Source organism: Equus caballus, chromosome X (assembly GCF_041296265.1).
Source record: "Equus caballus isolate H_3958 breed thoroughbred chromosome X, TB-T2T, whole genome shotgun sequence".
Taxonomy (NCBI): domain Eukaryota; kingdom Metazoa; phylum Chordata; class Mammalia; order Perissodactyla; family Equidae; genus Equus; species Equus caballus.
Window position 1 is genome coordinate 11,950,013 of NC_091715.1, and position 19,815 is coordinate 11,969,827.

The 19,815-nt window shown below is 39.9% G+C and overlaps 1 protein-coding gene and 1 long non-coding RNA gene across 13 annotated transcripts in view; one reads left to right on the forward strand and one right to left on the reverse strand.

Moving 5' to 3' along the window:
- AP1S2 (adaptor related protein complex 1 subunit sigma 2) overlaps positions 1–19,815 on the reverse strand; it is a 66,013-nt gene that overhangs the window by 14,638 nt on the left and 31,560 nt on the right. For 4 of the 12 annotated variants that reach the window (XR_002805515.2, XR_011434616.1, XR_011434615.1 and 1 more), the window contains exons 1-4: positions 12,133–12,465; positions 9,800–9,978; positions 3,470–3,578; positions 2,717–2,854 (exon numbers count right to left, since the gene is read on the reverse strand). Coding sequence is in view for 6 of the 12 variants with exons in the window: in XM_023634136.2 (XP_023489904.1) it covers positions 2,717–2,854; positions 3,470–3,578; positions 9,800–9,978 (426 nt within the window). In the remaining 6 variants the exon portion in view is untranslated. Of the gene's footprint in view, positions 1–519; positions 563–2,716; positions 2,855–3,469; positions 3,579–9,799; positions 9,979–12,132; positions 12,515–19,815 lie in introns of those variants that run through there. The other 8 variants (XR_011434618.1, XR_011434619.1, XM_023634139.2 and 5 more) reach the window with 4 other exon arrangements.
- The window catches only part of LOC138921756 (uncharacterized), a 208,333-nt gene continuing 200,235 nt past the window's right edge, over positions 11,718–19,815 (forward strand). The window contains exon 1 of the long non-coding RNA XR_011434622.1: positions 11,718–11,989. This is a non-coding gene — a long non-coding RNA (uncharacterized lncRNA). The remainder of the gene's footprint in view (positions 11,990–19,815) is intronic.

Here is a 19,815-nt window from a genome sequence, read left to right on the forward strand (position 1 = left end):
GCTCTGGAGTCTAGCAGATCTGGATTTGGAATCCTGGTTTTGCCAGCTGCTACCTAGGACCAGTCACTGGAACCTCACTAAGCCTCTACTTCACTTGTTAGAAAGGTTCTCATGCCATTTTCTCAGGGCGTCCTGAGGGTTACCATAGGATATCTCACATCTAACTGCTCAATAAGCATTAGCTATCATCATGGTTCCTTTTTGTTGTCATGGTGCCCAGACAAAAACTTTTTTAGCAGTTTGTAGAATGCTTTTTCTCATCCTATTCCACCATTTATTTTATGAACCTAACATTCAAATACTCTCCAGGAAATGTAAATATGTATCATGTATCAACGTATAAATGAATCTATTTTAGGAAACAAGCATCTTGTCATCCCCAGATTTCTTGTGATAGTATGTTGGTGAATAACCCGAATAACACGTTAACCTGAACAGAATAACCTGAAGCCTTAGTGCCCCATACAGATTTTAGCTTGGCTTCGTAAAGACCTTAACCTGCAATGTATTATAACTCACTCTAAATTCAGAATGGACCAGCCACCTTCTGCCTCCTCAAGACCTGAATGGATAAATTAAGAAAAATGGTTCACTTAGTCCACTGAGTAGAAAATGTCTTAATGTACTACTACGTCTTTGGTTTATGTACAAAACAATGTAAAGGTAGTCACAGAAGAGAAATAGGGCGAAAGCTCTCTTCTAAAGACAGGAATTATAACAGTAGTCAACTTTTTTTTTTTAAACTAGGCTGAGACAGGGTAAGGAGAACTTTACAGGGGACCATAGACATCCTATGCTTCTCTCTCCATTCTACTGTCCCCAGTTAAAGATATAAAAATACTATTTCATAAAGGGAGACACTATTTAATGCTTTAACAGGGGAGATATGCACATAAATAAACACGGACCCGTAATAACTTTTTTTATCCTTTAGTACATTAAACATTAAATACTCATTACATGCTATAAGTAAACAGCATATTGGTCATATTGTAAAGTCTATAGCAATTTCCCAGTAGAGTTCAAAAAACAATCAAGAAACAAGGAGCTATCAGTGCCCTAAACAGTACTCTCTAGAAAAAACATGTTAAAATGAAAAGTTGAACTTCAGCAACTTTAGAAATGTTTTAAGGCAAATGTAATTAATCAAGACATGAATGAAGAACTTGGAGGAGATACCAGGAAGTGATAGAACAGAATATATAGTTCCATAATAATGAAATATAAAAGTGATTAAGGGAAGAGACAAATATGAAAAATTCCCAATTCCTGATCCTGGTTTTAACCAAATTTTTAGAAAAGTCTGATCAGTGAACAGCAAAATAAGTTAGTGCTAACTTTAAAACCAATTTTACAACAATAGATGAGCTTGTAGTCAGCACATCTGATGTTAAAAAAAAACTCCTCAATGACATATTTGCAATCAATTAATAAACAACCGTGGCAAACTATATACATACAGAAAAGGGGCTGTACTCATTTCACTACTGAACACCAGGGCTGCCAACAAAACACTACACTTCTGTAGGCACCTTAACCACTGTTTTGGTAACTCAAGATCATTAAATGTACAATGCATCGTCTCATATTTAATCTATGTATGTTCCAGATGATGCCATCCCAACTTCGAGCAATCCCCACAACTGACTCAGTCAGTGACTGATGCAGATGGATTACCGAGAGCTCCCCCCCTCCCTATAGAGGCCAATGGTTACAAAGTTATAATGGAGAAAAAGAGATTTACTCTTCTTCCCTTAGTTCTCATTTCTGTTATAACAGAAATGCTAAAAAATTGGATTTAAAGCCTCCTTTAATAATTAAAAAAAAGACAATTACCTTAATGAAAACACACTACATTTTTTATATTGATTAGCCCCTTCTCCTCATGCTATAAACTTTCTATTTGATTAAAACCACAATTATGGCCAAAGCATAATTCAACTTGGTACCTAAACTAAGGTATCAAGTTTTTAGGAAAAGGTAGCCTTATTTATGAAACTTTAAACTTCAGAAATCGAAGGTACAGAAGCATTAAATATACGATTAACCCAGGACAACTGAGGAAATTAGAAAAGAAAGGGGGTTTATTAATGGTTGTGGTGATATCCAGGCAAGACAAGAATGCGGTCATTTGACAACATGGTTTGTTATTCAAGAAGAGCAGAGAAGCACAAATTCTTTTTTAGTTAGTTTTGCTAACACAAACCAGAGGGTTCTACACAAAGTGTAATTATAACACTATCATTTTCTTGGCTACATTTGCACTTAATGGACACAAGGTGAAAATATGGACCAATTTGGAATGAAAATGCCATAATCTCACAGTCAACTCCTGATTATCCACATTAAAGAGAAAAGGGGTTATCTTAAGTAATTCAGAACAATGGGTGGAGAGTTCTCAAATTACTATTACTTTTAATGAATCTTTTCCCTTCTTAAAGTAGTCTGTCCTCTAAAGGTTTAGACTCTAGTGTTTTGGGGTCCAAAAAGGGGCCATCAATACAACAGACTATGCCCAAAGTAAACGACCCATCTATAGACAACTGAGTTGATGTGACTGACACATATTCCAATCAATACACTGCACAGGGACACTCCATGCCAAGCATGCTTCAGAGTATTTCTGAAACTGTAAGAATGAGGGAAGATGACTGAGACTTTCCTAGCAAGAGCAAAACATGCTAGTGTCTAGTCAAGAGAACTCTGAGAAGCTTACCTCCTGCAGTAGATCAGCTTGCTCAATTGCTTTAAGGACATTTTTCTTGGATGTTTCCTGAACCTCCCCTCCCAAAAGAAACTCATCCAAAATAAAATAAGCCTTCTCAAAATTAAAGATGATATCAAGTTCACACACCTGAAAAGCAAAAAACATAATGTTAAAACTGAAGAAAGCAAAAGATACTTATCCACTATTACATAGTGAATAAAATCTGATCAGAGTGAATCATTCTTAATTCTTTCTAAAAATGGCAATCTTGCTAACTAAGCATCATTGATTTAGTCAGCTTAATTTTCCCATCTCAAGTACTTGAAAACATAATGCCTATAAGCTAAGTAAGATCTGACTGCAAGCTCCCAACAGGAGCAACTTCAAAATTTTCTACTCATGAAAACTCATCTTTTTAAATATATATTTTTCCTGGGTAATGTGATTATAACTGCTAACCAAACCTAAATTCTACACTAAGCACTTCCAGAATATTAATCTTTGCAGTTGGACTCCTTTCTATTTCACTATTTTAAACCTCATTCTCACCACCATAATTAAATGAGTAGGTCTGTGGGGTCAAGCAATTCTGGCAGTTAACTGACTAGGCACACTGACAAGAAATAGTCATTCCTTCCATTTCCCACAGTTACTTTTAAATAGTCAGAATCCTCAAGACAATCAAATAATAAACTTGTTACAGAAAAGATTAAAGAAAAAAATACAATGGCATTCAATTTCCTAAAACAAAATACTACTCACACTGCCAAAATACTTGTCAAGTAATTCCACATAACGATGAATTATTTCCAGGGTAATTAGTTCATTGTCCTGATCCTCAATAGCACAGCAAAAATACAGACTAGCATATCTGTAACAAAAAACAAATGCAGAAAAAATTTTTCCCTATAATCATGTTTTCTAAATATATTTTCACATCCTATTGCAAAAGATCCCAAGCTTATATAGTTTATTTCCTCTTTTACAACAATACATATTTTCTCCTAGACTACAAAAGTAACAAATGCATATAAGAGAAATTCTGAAAAGTACAGGCAAGTAAAAAAGAAAACAAAATAATCACTCAATCACACTAAATCTAGAAAGAGTAACTTATTTTGCTCTTCTTCCTTTCAGGCTTCTTTCTATGAATATTCTAAAACATGGCTAACCCAGGTTGTTCTCAAGTTTACTTAATTAAAACAAAATGCACTGCATGACTAATTCACACTACAAGTAAACAAGATGAAAGCAAACTCTCTATTTGACAGACTTATTGAAGATCTTGTCAATGTGAAGCTGACGTTCTGGAACGTTTTAGTGAAGTGTAATATACACACAGAGAAGAACACAAGTCATAAATATATAACTCAATTAGTTTTCAAAGTGAACCCACCCATGTACCAGTGCCCAGATCAAGAAAGAGAATTATTACTGAACCCCTGAAGCCCCTCTCCCAGCCTCTCTAGGTCACAACCTCCCACCTCTAAGGGTAACTACCATGTTGACTTCTAACAGCATAGAATTGTTTTTAAAAAGGAGATTTCTAGGATTGTGGAATAACCCCCTAGAAAAGAACAATTGTTCCAAATTATTACAGAATGTAGAGAAAGAGAACAGGGGAAACTGAAACTGTCCTCAAATTTTCCAAGTTCTACACTACTGAATTGAAGCTTAGGTTATTTATCCTTGAAGAAGGAATAAGGCTGGAAAACTCATATGCTCCTCCAAATTAGGATTCCAGCACATGGGCCCAGGTTATACTTGACCCAAAGAAGCCAAAACTTATTAATATACACCCTAAGGCAAAGCAAACAATGACCAAGTCCTTTGAGGAGGATTAAAAGAGCATTTTCAAATAGGTTAAAGTGTATTTAAGGCTTTCGAAAAGAAACAAAATAAAAACCCAAGACATTCTAAACAAGTCTCAGTTGAGATTGTAATTTTCACTGAAGAGCATTTAAGTGATTTTTAGAAAACACAATGGGCAATTACTGCTCATAGTATTAACGTAAAATAATACACAAGCACACACACAGTCTGAGTTCCGGAATTCAATGAATTCCTGCTCTTCAGTATGCGAATAACTAGTACTTACATAACACTCTATTAATTTCAATATTATAAAAAACATTTCATCTTATTTGATCTTTCCAACAGCAGGCACCATCATCCTTGATTATAAAAGAAAAAAAAACCAAGGCCCACGAGTACAGGGTCTGCCAAGTGGTTGTACTAGGACAAGAAATCTGATTTTCGGATTTTAACTCCAGGCCTTTTTCCATCTACCACACCGACTTCCTTGTCGTACACAGCCTGACTTTTGCCATGTCCATTCTACCTGACTTCTCCACATTCAGCAAGTTATTTAAAATGGTGGGTCTCCTGCAGTCTTTGAGAGGAGGTGTTTGAACGCATTCATTCATTATCATGAAGCACTTAACAGGGCACCACTTCCAGCTTTAACAAAAGTGCTTCCTCTCTATCCCAGCACGACCCTATGTTTCTGTTTATCTGTTTAAAAGGCAATGGGATATTTCAACTCTCCATCCTCCCTAACCCATGCTCACCAAACAGAATTTTCAATTTGGGGAAAATGACACAAACGACACATAAGATTCCCTAAATTAAGAAAACTAAAGAGTAAAGGGACTGACATTAAAAATGGTAGATAAAATCCAGACATGACTAGCTGACATGAATAGAGTGCTAAATAATTCCACTAGAAAGAATTTACTAATAACAGTTTCGGGTAAAACTCCTTTCACTCTTGATTTCAATGCTACTGTTAAGCAATCTAATGCTTGCGCCATCCTAGCTCCTCGTCCACAAGCACTGCCTCTTTACTTACAAATAAACAGCACTTAAACACTGTCAAAGGTCCTAATTTATATGAATCATTCATAAATATTAATTTAAACATCACCATGACTGATGTTATCTAAGCACCAACCAGTAATATCAAAAAAAAAAAACCCTGCAACACTATCTAAATGTTTGCTTCCACTCAGAATGGAAAAAGAGGCATCAAATTAAATGAATTCTTCCTGCAGGTGAACATCTAGTTGTCAGGATTATAAGAAGGCACCTCTTTCCAGGAAGCTTAGGGAACAAAGAACCAAGCATAATAACGGGTAACATTCACTGAGCCCTCACTCTGAGTGAGGCATTAAACGTTAGCTAAGGCTTTGCATATTTTACCATTTTAACCCTCACAACAACCCTTCCAGAGAGACAGGGTTATTACTTACATCTATAGGAGACCCAAGCTTAATTGAGTAACCTCCCCAGGAACAGCAATTTGACTCCAAAGCCCAAGCTTTATATTAAAAACTAGAGCCAGGAACTGTATTAAATAAAGTAATCCTGCACCTGGCAAAAATTAAAACATATTCAAAGCAATATTTTAAGAGCTTCAAAGCTCTTAAAGAGGGAGAGACAAAAAATTGTCATAGTGATTTAGTAAAAGATTACCAAGAGAACCTGAAGTGTACTCCTTATTTTTAGAACCAAATGGTTTTTAAAATTCAATAATGAGTTCATTTTGTTCTCTTAGTGCATATTTGTAAGTCTAAATCTGAAGTAAAATTAATAATAGACTAGTAAGAAGAAAGGTATGTTTGGTTATTTTTAGCAGAGTGGATTAAGGCTTACTCTAATTACTGGCACTCAGAGAACATCTGAAAGTGCCTATTCTTACATTCAGAACACATGACTTCCCCGCAGTCAGCTAAATATCAGCTGACTGTGGGTGAATGGAACGAATCTGTTCTCAATCCCCACTGGTATGTCATTACAAATTCCTTTGTTAGTAAAGAAAATCAATACAGCACTCTTCGACAAATTCTCAAGCTAGTATTTGGAGATATACGTGTTTTTAAATTAATTTTAAAACTTTAATCCAGTGCCTCTTCCATAACATGCTGCACGAAACAGGAATCAAAAAAGCATAGTTTTGTCTTCAAGAGATCTTCAAGAGCATTTATTATAGAGATGAGGAAACAAAGGCAAAATGACTTGTTCAAACTCACAAAACTAGCTAATGGCACAGAACAGAACTCAAGTCCCAGATTTTCAGTCTGTTTTTTCATCTGTATTATCCTTACTCCCTACTCCCACCTCTCATTATTTGAAATGCTCAGGATGGAGAATGTAGATAAGAAAACCTGAGGAAAGAAGACAAACATCACTTGCTGGTGTGAACAGCAAAAGCGCTACTTCAGAATTTCTCAGGAGCTAAGCAGCAATTCTTTGCTTAGAAGGTCTTCCCTTTCAGCTAGACTAGAGAAATAGATCACCTGTCTATATCAACAAAATATACGTCCTTAAGTACAACAGATGAAGTATGAAATGGGGAGATGCATAGGAAAACTGATTATAAATTCTAACTTTTGTATGTGAATTTTCTCTCAATAAAGCTGTCTTTTTTGAAGTGCACCTTTTATTTACAGGAGCTTGATGCAAGTTACGAGTCAGGTCAGATTACCCTTTACAGCCTTTAAAAGAAAAAGCGGTGGCCCAACATGGGTGGGCTGAATGCTGCATGCAGGACCACCAAACTAGGGCTTTCTTTTCTTCCCTTTAACAGGCCTTTTCCTTCAGCTGCAGGAATCTCAATTCACGGGACTGATTCTTTTGCTGGTATTTTCCTCCTCCACACGGGGGACTCCTTCTCCTATCTAGAAATAAGCTTAAGTCTCTCGCACCTTTTTTTTTAACCCTGTCCCCACTCCTCTGTCTATGGGTGGTTACCACCTCTTCAGTCCTTCATAGCAAAACTCCCCAAATAGCCTACATTTGCTGTTTAAATCTCTCCACCGCTTCACACTTTGCCCCATTTCTTTGAGAGTTCTGTCTCTACTATTCCACTGAAAATGTTCTGACAAAGGGCATTTTATGAAACGCTTACTGTAAAATCTGATTCCTTCTTCACTTTAATGGAACTTTATGCAACATCTGGCACTGGTAACCTTATTTTCGAAACTCTCTCCCCTTCCCCAATGTTACTGACCCTACACTTCCGCCTCCCCCACTGCCTGCCGCTTGAATGTTGGTGATCTAACACTTTATGTCTAATTTTCCATGCCTACGCCCACTCCGAGAAAACTAGGCACCTCAAAGTCAACCTGTCTATTAGCTCACCCTTTACCCTGTCAGCTGACCCAGCAATGAAGAATCACTCCTTTCAGTGCCCTCCCCTCTTCTAGCAGGGAGTAAGTCTTAGAACTAACTTGCCTCAGCAACAGCTCTCCTTTCCACCTACTGAGCCCACAGCAGGGGTCTTCCTTTAGGACTCCATTATAAAGCAATCTCCTAACAGATCCCTCAGGTGCCAGTCTCAGCCCTCCCCCCATCCATTCTCCAATTACATGATCTTTTAAGAAATGCAAATCTGCTTTTTTCATCCCTGTTTCAAATCTTTGCCTCAAACTTAAGATTTGAGTTCTGGGGCTGGCCCCGTGGCCCAGTGGTTAAGTTCCCGCGCTCCGCTGCAGGTGGCCCAGTGTTTCGTTGGTTCGAATCCTGGGCGCGGACATGGCACTGCTCATCAAACCACGCTGAGGCAGCGTCCCACATGCCACAACTAGAAGGATCCACAACAAAGAATATACAACTATGTACCGGGGGGCTTTGGGGAGAAAAAGGAAAAAAATAAAATCTTAAAAAAGGAAAAAAAAAAGAAGATTTGCGTTCTAGCCCCTATGTCACTAACTGGTATATGACCTTGGACAAGTCACTTCTCCCCAATTCTAGTTTTTACAAAACTGAACATGATCAACACTAGCAGTTTTCAATCTCAGGAACCGTCTCCTCTGCAGAGAGTAGAGGCCAAGTGAGCAAGGGTACAGGATCCCAGCCCTGATTTTACAAGAGCACCTCCACTTCCACTGGTTTCTTTTAAGCTTCTATCCCTGGGGGAAAAAGCTTTTTTAAAAAATCACTCGAGTAGATTATTCTAAGACATCTCTCATCTCTAAAATGCTATGACTTTTCTCAACAAGTACCAAACCAAACACTGGATACAAAATCACCCAAAGATGACGAAATTCATTCTATTGTAAAGAGGAGTCCATGGTTTTTAAAAAATTCTCGCTGTCCTTATAATCTCCATTACTTCCTCTGCCATTTCCCCAACAACAACAAACCTATCCACACTTGGAGTGGAATAAAGGAAAGCTGAGACAAAACCCAGACTTCTCTTCAACCCTCTTTGCAGCCTGCACTGTTAGTTCCCTGCACATCCCCCATAGAAGAGAATTTTTTTATATGCAGAAACTCTCTTAAATACAGTAAATTATTCATAAGGGAACAGAAATGGAGAAAAACAAAGTAGTTATATTTCTTTTAACCTGATTAGAACAATACTGAGAAATTTATTTTAAGGTATTAAAAGAGTTTCAGATGTTAATAAAGATGTATAGCATTTTAAAAAGAAAGTTTAGTGTTCAAAGCCAATCTATGAGTCATTTTGCAACATCAAAAATTTAAAAATCTACTCTTGGCAAAATTATCTATCAGATCTAATCACACCTCCACCACAGCAACAAGCGTACTTCAAATTAATAAAGACTACTGATGAAGAGATCCTGTAAAAACACAAAGTTTTTAAACATATATATATATGGCTGAAATGGTCTATGTATCCAAGGTGTTTATAAGTGAGTAAGACTCTAAGTCAGATAAAAGGCATGTCAATTATCAGTCATTACTTTATTGATTTTCGGGGAGAAGTGGGGGGGAAATCCTTGTCTAAATTCTGAGAGTTACTCACACAATTTAAAATATTGACCCTATTTTCCCCTGCAAAGAAATTAATTCATTGAATTTTTCTGAAAAGATGATTAAGCATGAATAATCATTTATGCCTTTAATTATATAATTAGTTTTAAAATGACTTCCTTGACATTATCATTTTAGTCTGGGTAATCAATCAGAACCGCAGTTTTTAAAAAAATAAAGCTTTAATTTAAACCTTTTTCATCTAAATCTTTATTATTTATAAATGTCAGCTCTCAAAAGTCTGCAATTTCCACATTATAAATAACTGAACATTTGATTCTATTTCACCCTTCTGATAAATAAAAATTATACCTTTTGTAAACAATCTTCAGATCTCGCCACTCAAGAAAGCTGCACATTTTAGGTTTCCGTGCTAAGACGGTTTGAACAAGTTCTCTTGTGATCTTTTTCTTCTCTTTGTCTGACAGTGGGACATACCATTTCTGCAGTCGAAGCTTTCCCTGACGACTAAAAAGCAACATAAACTGCATCTGTTAAGATAAATAGAACCAAGATTACATGCAATACTTTGATTCAATAAAGTTAAGATTAAGATGACATGTTTCATAGAGAAACTTTGGGGGGCAGGGCGACAAATGGGGGACAAACGATTAGTAGCCATCAATATTTCTATGCCAGTTAAAATAGCAGGAAATTCTTGTAGAAAGATCTTCCCACCAGATGCAATCTCTCTGCTCCACCCTGTTCCTCGTAAGTTTGGAAAGCAGTGTGTGGAAAAAAAGAAAAACAGGTAATAAGCTGGAGTGGAAATTTTGAGGAAAAAGAAAGATAACTCTTGCAATTTAAGAAACTATTGTCTGCCTATGCGATACATTCCACACTCTCTATATGCATCAAGAGAATTGCTGACATCAACTGGTTTAGGTAGATTTAAAAGAAGCAGGAGACCTACTATTCTTCCCCCTGAGGCTGTTCTAGTTCCAGTTTGAATTGCTTGTAGACAGACGGCTATCACTTACAGAATGCTCTCTTCAGTTTATGCTCACATATTTTAAGCAAAACAAAAGATCTAAGATAATAGCCAAAAAAAAATCCCATAAATGCATTTTTCTTAATGAAAGCTTGACTTTTAAGTATCTCATCTTTTTAAAAATTCCAACATAAATACGCACACAATAAATGAGTTAATGTAGTATTATGAAAGAGAACAGAAACCTCTAAAAAGCCAAGAGTTAAACACATGCAGAGACATTACGGGAAATACTTCACTTAAAACAACAACAAACAGCACCGACAGATGGAGTGGATGCTGAATTCTAGTGTACATTACACTTAAACTATTTTGTATATATTTATCTGGAATCTGCAAATCTGTTATTAGTCTACATATTTAATTTTTAAGGAAAGCTTCTTGTAAATTCAACTGGTCTTCTCAACTGCAAACAGATAAGCATCGTTTCTACAAAGGTAATTTAAAGGCAGAATTCAGACAAGTATTTTTTTAACTATTGTAAGCTCCTTTAACAGTGTTACTGCAAGGAAGATTCCAGCCTGATTCTTAATATTCACCACACCATCTTGAATTTAAACATGGGGTGGGGGAATTTACACAACCAATTTAGAATAGAATGGGCCCTGAATTTCGCTAAGAAATTATTGTTGCTTTTTGTACTAATCCAGACAGGCATCATCAAGATATTTAGAAATATATGATGCGGCAATTTAACTTTATCAAAGTTAAAACTGGCTTATTACAACTCACTTAAAACGCTTCACTGGCACAAAATAAACGAACGATACTCGTGACATCAAAGTGCCTCCCATACAAGTCCTGTTAAGAAGCGGCATTCGAAGGGGACAGGAAGTAAAGCATCAACTGGACAACGTTTAATGCAAACCCGTTACCAGAACTTGGAAAATAACAGACCCGTATTCCAGGATCTCGGGGACCAGGAGAGGTGGGAGGTTTGCTTTCGAAAGGAGTATGGGCTCAACGCTGTCGGTAGCAGGGTCTTGTATTCCCTCTCTACCACTTGATGGAACAAATAAATAATTCAGTCTCTTTGAAATACATTATGTGCTAACATGGGACAACACCCGGTTGCAAGGCACAAGTATTCCCTCTTATTAACAACCAATGCTTTGACTGTGCCGCAAACCACAGGGCACCTCAATTCCTCGAGATTGCTATTAAAAACAATGGGTTCGGCCGTGGGGCGGGCTCGGGGCCAGCGTTCCTCGGTCCGGCCGTCTCCGCTGCCTCCCCGCCGCCCCACGGGGCCGCACTCCATCACTGACCGAGCCCGGGCGAGGTGACAGGCAAGGAGCGGGGCAGACAATAGCATCCGCCGCCGCGCAGGGGGCGCCAAGGGTCCTCGGCCGCCGCCGCCCCCAGCCGCGGGCCCCTCCCAAAAATGCCCCGCAAAACTTGAGGCGATTCCCGAACCACAGGTGCCGCGGGGCCGCCGCGGCGTCCGGGACTGGCCCCCGCATCCCGGGGCGCGGCGCGGCGTGGGAAGAGGGCAGCAGACGCAGAGAGAAGTGAGTTGCCGGGCGCAGCGCCCCGGTGGCGGGGCAAGCGCGGGGTGGGGTCGTCGGGGCGCGCGCGGGGCGGCGGGGGGCGCGCCCAACCCTCCCGCCCCCATCCCCGTCCTCGGCGCCCCGGCTCGTCCCCCGGGACTTACGGCGGCCGCGGGCCGCGGGCGCGGCGGGGCTCGGCCGGCGGCGGCGGCGGCGGCGGCGGCGGCGGCTGAGGGGAAGCCCCTGTCGCTGAGCTGAGGAAGGGAAGCCGTGTTGCTGTGGGGAGGGGACTCGGTCGGCGGAGGGAAGGCTTAGGCGCGGAGGGGAGGGCGAGCCGACAGACCCCGCCCCGGGGGCCGGACGAGGGAGGAGCCGCGGCTGCGGCGAGCGGAGGGGCGGGCTGGGCGACGCGCGGGAAGCAGCTCGGCCGTCGCCAACGGCACCGGAGGCGGCGCAGGCGACCGCACAGTCAAAGGAAGCTCATTGGCTGCGTCTCTACCGAGAGGGGTGGTGCGAACCGGAAGCCAGGCCACGTGACCCGGAAGCGGCTTCTGCCGGGGCTGGCGCGCCTGCGCGTGCGTTCGGGACTCGCGCGGTTGTCTGTTCCCCCTATTCAGTGCGCGAGGACAGCGTTCCGCGGTGCCCTTTGTCGACCCCGCTGTGCGGGGCAGGGAGGGTCTGCACCGCGAAGAGCCAAGTTCGAGCTCCGATTACTTTCCGTGCCCCAAGAGGGTGGGACGGGGAGGTGTGACGGCCGGTGATGATCGTGAGGGGAGAGAGGGGGTGCTGCAACTTGGGGAAAACAAGTCACCTCTTTTCGTGGAGCTCGTGCAGGTGTTCAGAGGGTCGTTTGCAATTATTCTGCTTCAAAACTGTCCGGAATCCGGCCCCTCCTTCCCATTGCACTGCTACAGCCCTAGACACATTTCGCCCCAAGCTGTGCGAGTGTTTCTTTTTGCGCTAGCCTCTCCCATCCTCAGTGCTGCGGACCTGATGAGTTACTGTCCGTTCTCTGCTGAGAAACCCAGACAGCACCTCATCTTCCATATTCCGCTTCCTTCACGCGGAGCCGCCGCCTCCCCGGCTCCCGCCCCCAAGCTGCCTGGGTTCCAGTTTAGCCTTGACGACTTGCTCTGCCTGACATGCCCTTCCTCTCAAATGTCACATCTCCTATGAAGCCTCATCCTCAAACCCTGTAAGAACGAATCCCTCTTTCACCCACTTGTCCGTTAGCCTGTATATAGCACATCTTGAATCTTATTTATTTTGCATCCCCACTTGCCCGTTAGCCTCTATTTAGCACATCTTGAATTTTATTCATTTTGCATCGCATCCTAGTTCACTGCCTGGCATCTAACAATAAATGTGAGTTGACTAATAAGGACTATAAAATGATAGGTTTGTTAAGAGCCGTAGTGCTGAGCATTGTGCCCGGTACATAATGTATGTCCATATTTTTTTGAATGAGAGAATGGATGAATCATCTAGTAAGACTCATCTTTTACAGATGAGGAAAGGGGAGCCCCACGGGATTAAGTGACCTTGCTTGAACAGCCACGGGTTTCTCATGTCGAATGCTATTCATTACCCGAGTCACCTAGGTTCTTACAAAGGAATCTGGAAAATTGTTTTTGTTGAGCTATGCCCTTTTTGCAGAGGTTCCCAAACGTAGTTGCCAGAATTTTTTTCATGGCCCAAAGTGAAAAGAAATGCTAAGTTTTTCATGAAGCTAAATTTATTTATTTTAAACGAATTCTTTATTAGAGAGTATGTTCTTTTTGTGTGTGTTAAAATGTCTATAAAACTAAGAGAGTATATAATAGGGATTTCGGGGCATTTTTTAATGCCCTTATTTGACAAAATTGTATAATACCTCTCCTTTTAAGCACTACTTTGCTGGTTGAAAAATCTCCTACTAATGTATGATTAATGTATACTGGAATATTAAAGAAATGGTTGGCACAAAGCACAGAGCTGACTCTCTGTAGGTCTTTAGGTCCCCTGTTCAAATTTCTCTCTGCTGCCTGACCGATCATGCCCCAAAGGTACATGTTCATGTCCCCTTTCTCCCTTATTACACAAAACAGATGCCTTTAGCCAGTTCAAAGATCTAATACTGTGCAATGAAAACTCGCCCTCAGGAACCAAATGCTGCTTTTCTCTTATTCTGTACAAAATACATATATCCTCAAGCTTCCTGAGATAACGACCTTCAAGTTTAAACTCATTGGTTATGTTCCTAATGTTGGTCTGTGGTTCTGAAGATGAGGATAGGAGACTTGCTGATGACATATTGGCAGTCTCTGGTGTTCCTAGCCAAGAAAAGGTGGGGGTTAGGGGTAGAGAGGGAAAGGAATTATGGGAAAAATAATTAGCGGCTGAAAGCAGCTATTACATAATCTTGCCTGCTTATTAATTTAGCAGAAGGAATGGCTTATTAAATTCTAATAGCAACAGCACAACTGCAAACAACCTAGCAATTAACAGTGCAGGGCCCATTATTTTGTTAATATGCTCTCTTCTTTTGGCAAGTGTATAAGAACAAAATTTATAGAAGCAGATGGTCTTTTTCAGTAGATTATAGATGGTTTATTCCCCAGTCTTAGTATTAAGTGCTAATTGTGCATTCACCGTGAAAGACAAAAGAGGCACTTTTACTGTCTTTGTTAGTAATTAACTGCTTGACTTTGATTCCCACAATTTCCAAATTGTGGGCTTTGTTATATACATGTTTCTTCTCACCTAGTATCTTTTTCATCTGTAATGTTAATAGGGTATCTTTTTTAATCCTCTGCTTTTGTTATCTTGGTGGTCCTGATTTCTTGGTTGTTAATGATGGTACAAAAATTATTTTTTCTGAAAAACTAAAAATCAGATTTTATACTTTTTTTTTGGTACAGGAGACATTTATTACAAAACCATTTCTCGTGGAACAAGAACATGTAGTTTCATGTTGCAAGACCTGATGTTTCCCAGGTTTCAATGGCTCAGGTAGATAAAGGAAAATTCGGCAAAGTCAAAAAAGAAAAGAACAGATTTATCCGTAAGTAGGAAAGATAACTGTGGCCCAAGTGTGCAGAAGGGGAAGAATTGAGTATTTCTGGTAACCTGCCTTTCATTTATTTTTTTTTATTGACATATAATTGACATATAGCATTATATTAGTTCTAGGTGTACTATATAATGATCGGATATTTGTATATATTGCAAAGTGATCACCACAATAAGTCTAGTTAACATCACTTGTTTCTTAAAAAAAAAAAGTGCCTGCTTTCATTTATGCTGAATGCAAGAGGCGAGGGTGAAATAGGGATTCTGCCTCTTAACAATAAGACCTTGAGACTTTTATGTAATCTTTTAAAAGTTTTCAACAATAGCTTTAGTTTCCTGTTAAATGGGTGATAGCTGTATGCTTTTATCTCCTCTCCCTCTTAGAATGCCATTAAATGGAAAAAAAAGAGGAATGTTTAAAGTATATATCCACATGGACAATAAGAGAGGAGACACTAGCATGGGGACGTCAACAAGGATGTCAGGGGACACTGCCAGCTCATCATTAAACACGATTTAAGGAAAAATTGTAATATGTTTATATTGAGAATATGGAGGAGCAGAAGTGAGGGGATCTTGAAATAATGCTAAATCCTCACACACTAAAAGTAAGAAAATAGATAATATCAAACATAAATCAATCTTTAGATACCAGGAAATAAATTCCAGAAGCAATGATGACTTTCTTTCCAGGGACAGAATCTTGAGGTAGGATGTGATACAGGTTATTATTATATTTTATTTTAGTGCAGGTTTTGCTTAGATAATTTTTAAAAATATTGTAATGACGTAGATAAAAACTCTTCTGTTAGTGCTAACACTGTATTATGGACTTGCACAGTGTTCCTTTAGCCAGTCTATGTATTATTTAGAAATTATTAAATAAAAATGCCTTGTAATCGAATTCAGTGCTGAATCAGTATAGAAGATGGTAATAAGTGTAAAAAGAGATGCTTAGAGTTTGCGCATTTGCATCTCCAAAGATAAAGTTGTTCCAGGGCGAAAACTGGCCTAAAATAATGAGAATTTGTAAACAAAATCGTTTCAAACAGATAGAGCTGTTACTGCCAAAGTCCTCAACAATGATCTAAAGAGAAATGTGGAACGTATGCTCTTTCTTGAAGCCTGTTTCCATGACTTTGAATAAAATGCAGGAAAATGATTCTCTCCTTTTAATGTTAGGTTAGAGCAGTGTTTCTCAAACTGGGCAATTTTATCCCTCCCCCAGGGCACACATGGCAGTGTCTGGAGACATTTTGGAGGGCAGGATGGTGATGCTGCTGCAATGTACGGGACAGCTCCCATCACAAACAATTATCCAGCCCAAGATGTCAGTAGTGCCAAGGTTGAGAAACCCTGAGTTAGTCACTGAAAAGGTTACCATGCAGTAACTGAGATCTTGTATAGGTATTTCAAGAAACAGAATATGTACTATCTTCATATAAGTTTTTCTCTCTCTTAAAGGAGTTGGAGGCATTCTTAATATTAGATAAAATCCTTAACTGCTGAAAAGACTGGCCACATAATAAGGCAGTCCATATTCTTTAATGATACCTAGAATAAACAACGTAAATGGGATTTTTTTTCAAAGTGACCCCAGAATATTAGTGGAAGTTATTTAGAACCTGAATCCGTGAGATGACTATTCTATCCATTCATTCATTTAACATAAGTATTTATTTTGTATCTGCTCTCAGCTGGGCACTCTGGAAGGTAATGGGGAGACAAAGAGGAGTAAGATGCTGACTCTGTCCTGAAGCTCCAAAACCATTTCTCCGGACACAGAACTCTTGTCTTTTGGAGACACACCCTGGATAGTCAGAGGAGCAGTCACCAGTCAAATGTGTGGATACACATTCTCTTAGGAAACCCCTAGAGATGCTTCATAGAACCTTGGATTTCCATGACTGACACCTTTGGAAACTATTTCCCCTAATGATCTCTCAGGATTTTTAGCAGTCTTTTCATTCTATGAATTTTCTACAGCACTCTTAATTCACAGCCATGTAGGAGACAGATTCGATATGTTTTCAACAAAACAACTTCGAATAATATTCTTTTGACCTGGTCCTTGAAATGAAATGTTTCAGCAGTAATTTAACTCAACTAGACCAGTGGTTCTAGGATATTCTCTAGAGGACTTGTGAAAATACACATTGCTGGGCCCCGTCCCCAGAATTTCAGAAGGTCTGAGGTGAGGCCTGATAATTGCATTTCTAACAAATTCCCAGGCACTGCTGATGCTGCTGCTCTGGGGACCACACTTTGAGAACCACCGCTCTGTGTCAAAAGAAAAGCTATAATATGGAATTGGAAAGTTCTCAAAGCCAGCACTTGTGATATAATTTTCCCAAATGATCTAAAGCAAACTTGAGATCTGAATATTTTTTATTGCTGACCTCATTAAGTCTGGTAACATTAGGAGAGTAATATTCCCAGTTATATTGAACATGAAGCTAAATCTATATGCAGAACCCAGAGTGGCGTATGATTGTTGTGTGCCCTGTGCAAACTAATGTACAAATGTACAAACTAATAGTCTGTTACAAATTAGAGCGCGTAGAGAAACTTGAAGCTTCCACCATAAAAATCAGATGCTTACTTGATGAATATCACTACTCTAAAAATATTTTCCAACTACTCATGCCAAGTAGGAATCACCTCTGAAATATTTTGTTAGTAATTACAGACATGAGGTAGAAAGGAGAGAGTTGAGAGGGAGCAGTCAGACAGAATCAATGTCCCTGGATAAGCAGAAACCACTCTGCAATAATCAAAATCTGCCCTTTGTCATCCTTGGCACACAGCTAGACCCTGTTCCTCAGCCACCCTGCAGTTAGGTATGCGTGCCCACGGGGCTGAGATCGGGCTGAGGAAACGTGGATGGAAGTGATATCAGGCGGGGCCCAGAAAAATCTTCCATAGGAAAGCCTCTTCCCTCCCTCCCTCCTCAACTCTGCTTTTGCCCCCTGGACATTGACACCCAGGGTCACCTTGGAAGTTAGGCTTTGAAGATGGCTGAGTCTGTCAGCCTGGGTTCCCGAATGCCTGCTTGGAGCAGACACACACGGACCACTACCACCATCATCATCCCTACCACCAATTGTACTTTCTGCTTCTTTTTTTTTTTTTTTTTGAGGAAGATTAGCCCTGAGCTAACATCTGCTGTATTGAGTGTTTACTCCTTTCCCCCACATCTTCAACCTCTCCCTCTCTACCCATCAATATGTCTCTCCCTCCTTAAACCAGAACAGCACCTCTAACTTGACGCCACGGCCCCTCTCCAGCTACCTCTGTATTTTTTTCCTCCTCTTTAAATACAAACCTCCTAAAACAGCTGTCTCCACTTCTCCCTTTCCATTTTTTCCTCCATGTGCTGCAATGAGCATTTCTACGTATCACTTCACTCAAATGGCTTTTTTTTTTTTTGGAAGATTAGCCCTGAGTTAATGTGCTGCCAATCCTCATCTTTTTGCTGAGGAAGACTGGCCCTGAGCTAACATCCATGCCCATCTTCCTCTACTTTATATGTAGGACGCCTACCACAGTATGGCTTGACAAGCCGTGCGTAGGTCCACGCCCAGGATCCGAACTAGTGAACCCTGGGCCACCAAAGCGGAACGTGCAAACTTAACCAATGCGCCACTGGGCCGGGCCCCCCAGTTGTACTTGAAGTGAATGAGAAGTAACTTTGTATTAAGCCACTGATTTTTCCAGGTTCATCTGTTACAACTGCTGGTATTACTGGCCATTCTTGCACACTTAGTTACAAGGAGAAAGAACCATAGTGATGGGGAGAGCAGGTGAACTTTCAAGTGGATGGCTTTTTTTTCTCGATTCTTAACCTGCTTTTTGTGTTCCTTTATGTGTCTCCTTTCCACTGAAATTTAAAGAGAATTCTCGTACAATCTGAGCCCAGAATTTAAAACAACTTCTCTATCAAAGGGGCAAAAAAAGACTGATTTGAGGTTTTTCTTTACATTCCTGGCAAAGTCTAGCATTTGTTCCAGGCAATAGATAAGGCAAAATTTAAAAAATCATAAGGCTGAAAAAGCTGAGGAAATGGGCGGGCGGGAGGGGGCACTTTCCAGTAAACTGTCCCTAATTGTCAAAAATGGATAATATTATCATTAATCTCTTAGAATCAAGAAACCCAAGTTTATAGTTTATTTGTGACCAGATTGTGTTTTTCTCTTCTAAATACTATAGGACAAAGTTAAAACATTTATCCAAAAGCACTATTTAGAATACATGGACATTTTAATTGAATGATCTGAAAAATATTTAGAAATACCACACACATCTTAAATACAACAAATATATAAAATAATAGAATTTTAAAGGTTATTTTACTCAAAAACTTAATGTTAGAAATGAGTAAATTAAGCCCCAGAGAAGTTAAACAAATTGTTCAAGATCATACTACCTAGTGGCAGATGAGGCTCTAGGACCCCTATGTTCTATCTGCAGGCAATGTTTTTCCACCACAGTGTACTGTCTGTTGCCCATAAACTACTAGCCCATTATTGTTAGGCAAAAACAAACAAACACATAAACTGAAAAACCACACACACAGCCCCTCAAAACATAAACTTGGGCTAGCCTTTGAGGTTTAGTGGTTAAGTTCAGCATACTCTGCTTTGGTGGCCTGGGTTCAGTTCCTGGGCATGGACTGACACCACTCAGCTGTCAGTGGCCATGCTGTGGTGGCAGCTCACATACAAAAAGAGGAAGATTGGCAGCACATGTTAGCTCAGGGCCAATCTTCCTCAGCCAAAAAAACAAAAACAAAATCA